Genomic DNA, 12,982 nt, shown 5'->3' on the forward strand with positions numbered 1-12,982 from the left:
GGACCAGGGACCAGCTGTACCCTTGTACTAGGACCAGGGACCCAGCTGTACCCTTGTGCCAGGACCAGGGACCAGCTGTACCCTTGTACCAGGACCAGGGATCCAGCTGTACCCTTGCGCCAGAACCAGAGACCCATCTGTACCTTTGTACCAGGATAAGGGATCCTGCTGTAACCCTTGTACCAGGACCAGGGATCCAGCTGTACCCTTGTGCCAGGACCAGGGATCCAGCTGTACCCTTGTACCAGGACCAGGGACCCAGCTGTACCCTTGTGCCAGGACCAGGGATCCAGCTGTACCCTTGTGCCAGGACCAGGGATCCAGCTGTACCCTTGTACCAGGGATCCTGCTGTACCCTTGTACCAGGGATCCTGCTGTACCCTTGTACCAGGACCAGGGATCCAGCTGTACCCTTGTGCCAGAACCAGAGACCCATCTGTACCTTTGTACCAGGGATCCTGCTGTACCCTTGTACCAGACCAGGGACCCAGCTGTACCTTGTACCAGGACCAGGAATCCTGCTGTACCCTTGTACCAGGACCAGGGATCCAGCTGTACCCTTGTGCCAGGACCAGGGACCCAGCTGTACCCTTGTGCCAGGACCAGGGATCCAGCTGTACCCTTGTGCCAGGACCAGGGATCCAGCTGTACCCTTGTGCCAGGACCAGGGACCCAGCTGTACCCTTGTGCCAGGACCAGGGACCAGCTGTACCCTTGTACCAGGACCAGGGACCCAGCTGTACCCTTGTGCCAGGACCAGGGACCCAGCTGTACCCTTGTGCCAGGACCAGGGACCCACTGTACCCTTGTACTAGGACCAGGGATCCAGCTGTACCCTTGTGCCAGAACCAGAGACCCATCTGTACCTTTGTACCAGGACCAGAGACCCATCTGTACCTTTGTACCAGGATAAGGGATCCTGCTGTACCCTTGTACCAGGACCAGGATCCAGCTGTACCCTTGTACCAGGGATCCTGCTGTACCCTTGTACCAGGACCAGGGATCCAGCTGTACCCTTGTACCAGGACCAGGGATCCAGCTGTACCCTTGTGCCAGGACCAGGGACCCAGCTGTACCCTTGTACTAGGACCAGGGACCCAGCTGCACCCTTGTACCAGGACCAGGATCCAGCTGTACCCTTGTGCCAGAACCAGAGACCCATCTGTACCTTTGTACCAGGACCAGGGACCCAGCTGTACCTTGTACCAGGACCAGGAATCCTGCTGTACCCCTTGACCAAGACAAGGGAAGTAACCAACACGTAGCCTTCCACACGAAGGAATCCGTCGACGTCATCATAGAGAAGGAGGACGACTCGCCTCCCTCACAAGATGACGTCGTCACGAAAAACGGCGTCACGTCCAGCGCAGAGGATGCAGATGAGGAGAGGGACCAGCTGCCCTTCCTGAAGGCACGGCAGTCACGCTTCTCCACCGTGTCGATGCCGGGCTTCATCAGCATGACCTCCAGGCCATCCCTAGGCGGCCTCTCCTCCAGGCCATCCTTCGGCGGGATGTCCTTCGGGAATCTAAGTTCGCGGCCGTCCATGGCCTCCCTGCGCTCAACCATCTCGAGGGTCAACACCGAACTCTACCCTGAGCGAGGATCCTTCGTTGCCCTCAACCTGGGCCACTCCCTGGCCGAACTGCCACATCTGGCCCAGAAAATGTACATCATCACACAGGTGGGTCCTTACTCGTCTCTCTTCCTTGGGGGGGCATCTGAACACTCCCCTCTCCCCTCCTCTCCTGCTGGAGTACTTCCTCCATGATCAGGAATCGTGGGTCCTTTCACGCGCGCCCCTTCCTCAAGGTACCATGGTTGTTTCATTTCGTCCTCCCTCCTTCGTCGAGATACCTCAAAGCCCCTGCAATCAGGTCCTCTCTCCTCCTCCTTCAGGTCCCTGCCTGGCCACCAGACACACACACACACACACACACACACACACACACACACACACTCTCTCTCTCTCTCTCTCTCTCTCTCTCTCTCTCTCATCCTTCTACGAGTTCCCTAAGTCCCTGCACTGTGGCCACCGTTGTCCCCAGGGGCGGGAGGAAGACAGAGCCACAGCAGGGAGGGCAGTGTGCACGAGTCGGTATCATCCTGACGTAATCTCATCTTATGACTTTAAAGTCTGATGAGAGAGTCTAAGGCACGAGACCAGCTCCACACTGTGCGTGTCACCCACACAGTGTGTTTGATAGCTACACCCTGTATATGAGACTCACACAGTGTGCTTGATAGTTACACACTGTACATGAGACTCACACAGTGTACTTGATAGCTACACACTGTACATGAGACTCACACAGTGTGCTTGATAGCTACACACTGTACATGAGACTCACACAGTGTGCTTGATAGCTACACACTGTACATGAGACTCACACAGTGTACTTGATAGCTACACCCTGTACATGAAACTCACAGTGTGTTTGATAGCTACACACTGTACATGAGACTCACACAGTGTGTTTGATAGCTACACACTGTACATGAGACTCACACAGTGTGTTTGATAGCTACACACTGTACATGAGACCCACACCCTGTGCATGAGACCTCACACCGTACACAAAATCCACAGGCTGTACACGAGACCTACACACTGTACACGAGAACTCCAGTGTAAATGAGACCTACACACACTGTAACGAAACCCACATACTTCACCCGAGACCTATACACTACACAAAAACCCACACACTGTACACATGATTCACACGCTCTACACGAGACCCACAAACTGTGCACGAGATCCACGCACTGTACACGAGACCTACAGGCTGTATACGAGGCTCACACGCAAGTAACGACATCCACACGCTGTACACGAGACCTAAACATAGCGTACATGAGACCTACGCAATGTACACGAGGCCCACACGCTGTACACGAGATTACACACTGTATACGAGACCTACAGGCTGTATACGGGACTCACGCGCTATAAACGAGACCTACACATTCTACACCAGACCTAAACAGGCAGCGCTTGTAGTCCTGCGTGTAGGATACAACGGGAAATCTTCCTCTTATGAAAAATACAATCTACAACCAGACAACAGTAGACTACACGACTACTGTAGTTTTTGGCAAGCTGGAGGAGGAAGGAGCTTGAGCCCCGGGTGGAGACGTGTAGGGAAGACTGACCCATGACAGCCTATAGGAAGGCTTGTAGTAAAGTGTGTGTGTGTGTGTGTGTGTGTGTGTGTGTGTGTGTTGTGTGTGTGTGTGCATAGGTCTGTGATGGTGAGGTGAGTCGGTGCAGTGGAAGGCAGGTGAGCGAGCTGGGGGAGAATGAGTTCATCTTGTATGTCAAGGGGGTCGCGTTGTCGCCTGGCTGGGGTGCCCAACACCCCGTGATGTTCGGAGAAGCGTCATTACCTTTTGATGAGAAGCGGGAAGATGAAGTGTTTCATTCATGATGAATAATGTATATATATCCTTCATGAAGAATGTTGTATAATAACCACTGTGTCAGGCTTCGTCCTGCCGCTACGTGTAACACAAGCTGTTAAAACTGCTGACTCACAGTTCCTGGTCTGTGGCTAATACACTGTACACGAGACCCACACGCTGTACACGAGACCCACACGCTGTACACGAGACCCACACACTATACACGAGACCCACACGCTGTACAGGAGACCCACACGCTGTACAGGAGACCCACACACTGTACAGGAGACCCACACACTGTACACGAGACCCACACACTATACATGAGACCCACACGCTGTACACGAGACCCACACACTATACACGAGACCCACACGCTGTACACGAGACCCACACGCTGTACACGAGACCCACACGCTGTACACGAGACCCACACATTGTACATGAGACCTACACGTTACAGAAGACGTACACAATGCACACGAGACCTACACACGTTACATAAGAGCCACACACTGTACACGAGACCCACATACTGTACACGAGACACACACTGTACAGGAGACCCACACACTGTACACGAGACCCACATGCTGTACACTCAGAGTTGTTGCAGAACATAATCAAGTTATGATGTAGATATCAGTGTTGTGAAAATAATGCACTTGGCTTACATACGGATCAATAAACTTGAAAAGAATGCAAAAGAGAAGACTTGAGAATCCTACTTGGCTGCCACGAAGACCACTAGAAAAATACCCAACATGCTGAAAGATCATGGTGTCCCCAGCACTGAGGACAGAACACTTCAATCATGGTGTCCCCAACACTGAGGAGGACAGAACACTTCAATCATGGTGTCCCCAGCACTGAGGAGGACAGAACACTTCAATCATGGTATCCCCAGCACTGAGGAGGACAGAACACTTCAATCTTATAGGACAACAGGTTGTGACTGGCGATTCAGAAAGCGTCTCTTGGGAACTGTTAACCCATTGATAGACGCCAGGTTAACAAGCACCAGCCAATCACATGAAGTTTGGCGGGCATCAATTGTACTATACAACATAGTGAAGTTTCAGCATTTTGCTTCTTGGCAAATAAGTCCCTTGTGACATCACTTCACCTACTTATCCACTTAAGAACCTTACTTACTTACTTACAATCTTCACCTCCGCACTCAGCCAACACCGGTGCTCTTCAGTACACAAACTCGCAGTTCACTACACCTACTTATCCACTTAAGAACCTTACTTATTTAATTGCTTTCTTACTTACTTATTTACTTACTTACTTACTTACAATCTTCACCCCCAACACTCAGCCAACAGCAGATGTCTGCAGTACACAAACTCGCAGTCTGAAAATAGCATATTCCAGGTCGTCTGGTCTGTCGGCTATCACTGTGATGGTGTCTTGGTGAGTGTGGCTGACCCTCATGTACTCGCGGGCCATCCAGGGTCGAGCCTGCACAAGGTTCGAATCCTGGCTGCGGTAGTCGGCCCACAGTCAACCAAGCTGTTCCTCCTCCCCTTTGGGGTTATATATATATATATATATATATATATATATATATATATATATATATATATATATATATATATACATATATATATATACATATATATATATTTTTTTTTTTTTTTTTTTACTATTCGCCATTTCCCGCGTTAGCGAGGTAGCGTTAAGAACAGAGGACTGGGCCTTTGAGGGAATATCCTCACCTGGCCCCCTTCTCTGTTCCTCTTTTGGAAAATTAAAAAGAAAAAAAAAAACGAGAGGGGAGGATTTCCAGCCCCCCGCTACCTCCCCTTTTAGTCGCATTCTACGACACGTAGGGAATACGTGGGAAGTATTCTTCCTTCCCTATCCCCAGGAATAGTGAAGAAACACAAACAAGATGCTACCATAGGAAGCGCTGCCACCGCGACCCGCCTCCGGTGGCAATAGATGAGAGAAACCTGGCCGCTGAAACAAGCGAGCATCAGAGCCGCACATGCTTGTATAAAACCCATCACCACAGTCAGATGAATCATCTCTGATTCTTCATCCTCACCACTTGGCCTACACCCACTCCCCCTGAGATCAGGGTGTGTGTCCCTCTCCTACACTCCCCCCCCGAGATCAGGGTGTGTATCCCTCTCCTACACTCCCCCCCTGAGATCAGGGTGTGTATCCCTCTGAGATATTTTCATCTATTGAAATCTTGACCAAAGCGGAGATCCGTTCCATCTAGCTCGAGAAATAGATTGAAATCTACCTCTGTTCAACAACAATATAACAGATCTAAACTTCTATTCAACAACAGTATAACAGATCTAAACTTCTATTTAACAACAGTATAACAGAGCTAAACTTCTATTTAACAACAGTATAACGGATCTAAACTTCTATTTAACAACAGTATAACAGATCAAAACTTCTATTGAACAACAGTATAACAGAGCCAAACTTCTATTTAACAACAGTATAACAGAGCTAAACTTCTATTTAACAACAGTATAACAGAGCTAAACTTCTATTTAACAACAGTATAACAGAGCTAAACTTCTATTCAACAACAGTGTAACAGATCTAAAATTCTATTCAACAACAGTATAACAGATCTAAACTTCTATTCAACAACAGTATAACAGAGCTAAACTTCTATTCAACAACAGTAAAACAGAGCTAAACTTCTATTCAACAACAGTATAACAGATCTAAACTTCTATTCAACAACAGTATAACAGAGCTAAACTTCTATTCAACAACAGTATAACAGAGCTAAACTTTTATTTAACAACAGTATAACAGATCTAAACTTCTATTTAACAACAGTATAACAGAGCTAAACTTCTATTTAACAACAGTATAACAGATCTAAACTTCTATTCAACAACAGTATAACAGAGCTAAACTTTTATTTAACAACAGTATAACAGATCTAAACTTCTATTCAACAACAGTATAACAGAGCTAAACTTCTATTTAACAACAGTATAACAGATCTAAACTTCTATTTAACAACAGTATAACAGATCTAAACTTCTATTTAACAACAGTATAACAGATCTAAACTTCTATTTAACAACAGTATAACAGATCTAAACTTCTATTTAACAACAGTATAACAGATCTAAACTTCTGTTTACCAATGGTATAACAGATCTAAACTTCTATTTAACACCAGTATAACAATCCTAAACTTCTGTTTACCAATGGTATAACAGATCTAAACTTCTATTTAACAACAGTATAACAGAGTTAAATTTCTGTTTACCAACAGTATAACAGATCTAAACTTCTATTTAACACCAGTATAACAATCCTAAACTTCTGTTTACCAATGGTATAACAGATCTAAACTTCTATTTAACAACAGTATAACAGATCTAAACTTCTGTTTACCAATGGTATAACAGATCTAAACTTCTATTTAACAACAGTATAACAGATCTAAACTTCTGTTTACCAATGGTATAACAGATCTAAACTTCTATTTAACACCAGTATAACAGTCCTAAACTTCTGTTTACCAATGATATAACAGATCTAAACTTCTATTTAACACCAGTATAACAGTCCTAAACTTCTGTTTACCAATGGTATAACAGATCTAAACTTCTATTCAACACCAGTATAACAGATCTAAACTTCTGTTTACCAATGGTATAATGATATGCAATCATTCGCTGATAATGTTGATGGCCAGTGTAGGGGGCCACATGGTTCGGTCGCCCTGTGTGCGGAGGGGAACACTGTCATCTGCACTTGGCACTCACTGCCTGCACGGATCAGGGGCGAGGGGTAGCACGTGAGCCTCACGGGGGCTGGGGTCGTGGTGGTGGTGTGGTAGAGAGGCGCGAGGGGTAGCACGTGAGCCTCACGGGGGCTGGGGTCGTGGTGGTGGTGTGGTAGAGAGGCGCGAGGGGTGTGGTGGTGGTGTGGAGGCTACCAGAGTCTGTCGCACTTCCGTAAGGCGTGTCACCACAACAGTGGGTCTCTGGCTGCCATCCGTCAGCTGAGCAGATCTGTCTCTCCATCAGGAGTGAAGTGTCAGCGTGACCCTCAGATGTGACTGACACTTTTGAGACGCTGGCATGACGTGCGCCACACCACTAAGGCGCTGCGCTGGGCACAAACATGGCCAAGAACTGGGCCTTTGATCGATATTCCCCAAACAAGTAACGTAAACGTCTCACCCTCACATTGGCAACATGGCTCTGCCTCGAATGCAATGTGCGGAGGGAAACGTTTCATTCACCTCCCACCTCAACCAGCCCGCTCACCTCCCCGCCGCCGGTCGTGCCAGCACAAGTGGAAATAAAAAACTTACATCAACTTCGAAAGGCAGCAGTAAACAGTGCGTCGCCAGAGACATGGAGTGAGAGGGAGGCCGCTCGTGCCAAGATGGCTGTTGCCAACTTGGTCAGTCGTTGGTCGCCGTGGTAGTTCAGGCCTAGAGGTCGTCTACTGTCTGTTCCCAGAGTGGTCGTTCTGAGTGAGGGGCGACGGGTCGTCCTTGTGAGCAGGGGTTAGGCACAGCTTGGTTGACAACCACCCAGGGAGACCAGGGGACACGACCAGCCTCCCAGGGAGGCCAGGGGACACGGCCAGCCTCCCAGGGAGGCCAGGGGACACGGCCAGCCTCCCAGGGAGACCAGGGGACACGGCCAGCCTCCCAGGGAGGCCAGGGGACACGGCCAGCCTCCCAGGGAGGCCAGGGGACACGGCCAGCCTCCCAGGGAGGCCAGGGGACACGGCCAGCCACCCAGGGAGGCCAGGGGACACGGCCAGCCTCCCAGGGAGACCAGGGGACACGGCCAGCCTCCCAGGGAGACCAGGGGACACGACCAGCCTCCCAGGGAGACCAGGGGACACGGCCAGCCTCCCAGGAAGACCAGGGGACACGGCCAGCCTCCCAGGAAGACCAGGGGACACGGCCAGCCTCCCAGGGAGACCAGGGGACACGGCCAGCCTCCCAGGAAGACCAGGGGACACGGCCAGCCTCCCAAGGAGACCAGGGGACACGGCCAGCCTCCCAGGAAGACCAGGGGACACGGCTAGCCTCCCAGGGAGGCTAGGGGACACGGCCAGCCTCCCAGGGAGGCCAGGGGACACGGCCAGCCTCCCAGGGAGACCAGGGGACACGGCCAGCCTCTAGGGAGACCAGGGGACACGACCAGCCTCCCAGGGAAGGGTCGTATGCCTGGACGATACAGCGGAGGACGTTTCTTGGTTACATCTGTGGGCACTACAGCTTCCTCTGCTGTTGCGGGAGAACAAATCAATGTGGTCGAAGCCAATCCTCTCCCTACGAACACAAAGACTGTCAGACCCAACACACGGAAGTCTGAAATACATTTCTCATAGGATTACCTTCAGTATCTGGGACTCTATCATTGTTTGGCCAGGTTGAAGGCCGTATGGAAAGGGGGAAAGAAGAATTCTCACAAACATTTTGATTATCTCTGATTCTTTATCTTCACGACTTGCCCTTAACACCGTGAGATCAGAATGTAACATGATGGTCTCTGAAGCCAGACACAAATACTCAGACATTATTGATCAATGGATTCCAATCATATTGTTATGGATTCCCTCTCATCTAGGCCTCCGTGAGCAGGACAAAGCTGATGCTTGCGCCAAACTTGCACTTAGTAAAGGTCATGTTGAAAACAACGTTGGGGTGTCAATTAGAAGCCTCAAAACTGTAATTAGAAAGGAACTAATTGACCTCTTTGAAGCAGGAAGACGAGTTCAGATAAGCACAAGTAGAAACATTTTCCATCACAGTGAAATGTGTCAAGTCCAACATGTATATGGAGGAAGTAATAAGATCAGCAGATTACATGATGTTGTAACTGCTACACTAAGGCTAGGATATAGGTACTACTGCCGCTTTGGCCTAACTGGAGATGATGGTAATCATGGGAATTGTAAAGTTTGTGGTCAAAGATTTGGACACAAACTAGAACACTATGTCTTGGATTGTGAACAAAATGGAGCCTTTTAGGGATAGATGTAAACAAACCCAGAAAGAAATGTCACAAGACCTTATTGTTAATAACAAGATAACTGAAATGTTAAGTTTGTATCCACTTCTTGTATCTAGTCGGTAAAACTTACGATATGAAACTATGTAATGTATGTCATTTATGAACTGTAACATCCTATGTACTATCAAGCCACTGGGGTCTGAGGAAGACCCTTTGTGACCCATGTAATGCTTTTGCGCTACCGCTCACAGGAGGAGCATGGGAGGCACGATAGATTTGCTGGGGTTACCGGCACAAAGTCAGTGCCGTGTGTGTGTGTGTGTGTGTGTGTGTGGGAAGGTCTTGAGGTTACCACGTCTTCATCACAAGTGTTACCAGAGCGGTTGGTCGCGTGCTGTATGGTAGGTTGTGGGCTTTGTTTGGACGACTGCGCGCGTGGGGGACGAATGGAACCGGTGTGCCACATGACGGTCACGTGATCTCTCCAAGAGGGGGGGGGGGGGGCAAGTGTTGCGTTACCCTCCCACGCACACACACATGTATATATCCCCATCTTACCTGGGGTGGGGGGGCGGCTGTTGCGTTTGCGCAGAGGGTCAGACGGGGATGCCAGGGAGGCACAGCGCAGGGGGGAGGGGGTTAGTGTGTGTGTGTGTGTGTGTGTGTGTGTGTGATGTTGGTGTCCACATGGCGCTCACGTGGTCGCCGTACGTGTGCAAAGGGCTGTTCCCAGCCCAGGGCCCGTGCCAGGCCACGGCTACCTGAAGGCTTCACAACAACATATATATATATATATATATATATATATATATATATATATATATATATATATATATATATATATATATGATTGTCCAAAACATGTTTTGGACAATCACATGTTTACCAAATGGCGTCCTAGCTACGTCTCTTCGTTGTATATCAACTGACTGTTATATTTCTCTCTTGTGTCTCCCCTGATGTGATTATTACACGAAAGTGCACTTGGGAACTTTTCGTGTTTCATTTTTCCCGTGGACTCATAGGAATATACTTGATCACGCCCAAAATTGTGATCCTTTCCAATATATATATATATATATATATATATATATATATATATATATATATATATATATATATATATATATATATATATATATATATATATACATACATACACATACACATACACATAGCCATATACATTCATACGCATATACATAGTCATATTCGATTGCCTTCATTCATTCTCGACGCCACCCTGCCCCACAGGAAACAGCATCGCCATCCCTTCCGTCAGCGAGGTAGCGCCAGGAAAAGAGACAAAAAAAAAAGGGCCACATTCGTTCACACTCGTCTATAGCTGTCATTTGTAATGCACCAAAACCACAGCCCCCTATCCACATTCAGGCCCCACAGACCTCTTCGTGGTTCAGTCCATTAACAGCACGTCGACCCCGGTATACCACATCGTTCCAATTCACTCTATTCCTTGCAAGCCTCGCAACCTCCTGTATGTTCAGGCCACGATCGTTCAAAATCTTTTTCACTCTATCCTTCCACCTCCAATATGGTCTCCCGCTTCTCCTTGCTCCCTCCACCTGATACATATATCCTCTTTGTCATCTTTTCCTCACTCATTCTCTTCATATATTCGAACCAATTTAACACACCCTCTTTTGCTTTCTCAACCTCGCTCTTTATATTACCACACATCTCTCTTACCCTTTAATTACTTACTCGATAATAGCACCTTACACCACATATTGTCCGCAAACATTTCATTTCCAACATATCCACCCTCCTCCGCACAACCCTATCTATAACCCACGCCTCGCAACCATATAATATTGTTGGAACTACTATTCCTTCAAACATATCCATTTTCACTCTTCGAGATAACGTTCTCTCTTTCCACACATTCTTTATCGCTCCCAGAACCTTAACCCCCTCACCCACCCTGTGACTCACTTCCACTTCCAGGGTTCCATTCGCTGGTCAGTCCACTCCCAGATATCTATAACGTTTCTTCCTCCGATTTTTCTCCATTCAAACTTACATCCCAACTAACTTGTCCCTCAGCCCTACTGAACCTAATAATCTTGCTCTTATTCATATTTACTCTCAGCTTTCTCCTTTCACACACTTTTTCCATACTCAGTCACCAACTTCTGCAATTTTTCACTTGAATCTGCCACCAGTGCTCTGTCATCGGCGAACAACATATGACTCAATTCTCAGGCCCTTTCGTCCCCAAAAGACTGCATACCCGCCCCTCTCTCCAAAACTCTTGCATTTACCTCCCTAACCACCCCATCCATAAACAAATCAAACAACCAAGAGGACATCACACACCCCTGCCACCGAAAGACCTTCACTCTCCTCTCTTCCTACTCGTACACATGCCTTACACCCTTGATAAAAACTTCCTGCTTTTAGCAACTTACCTCCCACACTATATACTCTTAAAACCTTCCACAAAGCATCTCTATCAACCCTATCATATGCCTTCTCCAGATCCATAAATGTCTCATACAAATCCATCCGTTTTTCTGAGTATATATATATATATATATATATATATATATATATATATATATATATATATATATATATATATATATATATATATACTGTCTCTCCTTGCCACTTCTGGTCCAGGAATATCCTTAATGATCCTGCCATTAACAGCGGGTGTTATAATCTCTACAGCGTCACAGAAGTCCTCAAGTGACCAGGTCTCTGTTCCACAGCATCGGTTTTAATTCTCTGGTTCTATTCGACAGTTCCAGACACTGTTCCTGCTACCCATTTCTCGCTCACTGTAATTGATCTTCTCTGTGTCACCGATGTTTGCTCTCTCTGAATAGTTTCTAGGATACCCACTGAAGTCCATTCTGACCCTAGTGAGTTTTTGAATCATCGCCTCATCTTTCCTCTAGCTATCTTTCTGAGGAATTCCCTCACCTGAACCGACTCCATGTTTTCGCTTCATCTCTTTTTTCCAAATTACTAATATCCTCTCTCATTTGATGCGAGACGTTTCTTGTTCACTGTTTGACCTGTCAATTTCTTTGTCTCTTCCTCCACGTATATCAACACCTGATTATGTCTCCCTATGATTTCTATTAGTTTCTAATTAATTCAATTAATTTTTTCTCCGTTGACTTATCCTGCCTTGGCCTCCTTCCTCTATACACCTAGTCACAACACGATCATACGTGTCACCTTCTCCCGTCCATTTCTGATTTAGAAACAAGATAAGAATTTGGCAAATTTGTGATTACAGTTTGTGTGTTACACTCGTGTTGCCCCGTCTCTTAACCTTGAATATATGTACCATGTCTTTACACACACACACACACACACACCACACACACCACACACACACACACCGTGCCGAGTGGGAGAATGAACAGCTGAGATTGGCTGTTGGACGACTGTCGCCTCCCCCCCCAGGATTCGAACCCATGCAGACTCGACCCCAGCGACACTAATTACAGCATCTAGTGTGTGTGTGTGCGTGTGTGTGTGTGTGTGTGTGTGTGTGTGTGTGTGTGCTTGCGTACCGATATATTCCGAACATAACTTTGGATGATGGCCGTAGGTATCCT

At 47.4% G+C, this 12,982-nt stretch overlaps 1 protein-coding gene across 1 annotated transcript in view; it reads left to right on the forward strand.

The window, feature by feature from the left end:
• The first annotated feature begins 1,289 nt into the window (after positions 1–1,289).
• Positions 1,290–12,982, forward strand: part of LOC139746899 (facilitated trehalose transporter Tret1-like) — a 95,984-nt gene continuing 84,291 nt past the window's right edge. Inside the window, exon 1 of the mRNA XM_071658575.1 lies at positions 1,290–1,684. Coding sequence (XP_071514676.1) covers positions 1,442–1,684 — 243 coding nt within the window. The 5' untranslated portion in view covers positions 1,290–1,441. The remainder of the gene's footprint in view (positions 1,685–12,982) is intronic.

This window comes from Panulirus ornatus, chromosome 66 (assembly GCF_036320965.1).
Source record: "Panulirus ornatus isolate Po-2019 chromosome 66, ASM3632096v1, whole genome shotgun sequence".
In the NCBI taxonomy this organism is placed as follows: Eukaryota; Metazoa; Arthropoda; class Malacostraca; order Decapoda; family Palinuridae; genus Panulirus; species Panulirus ornatus.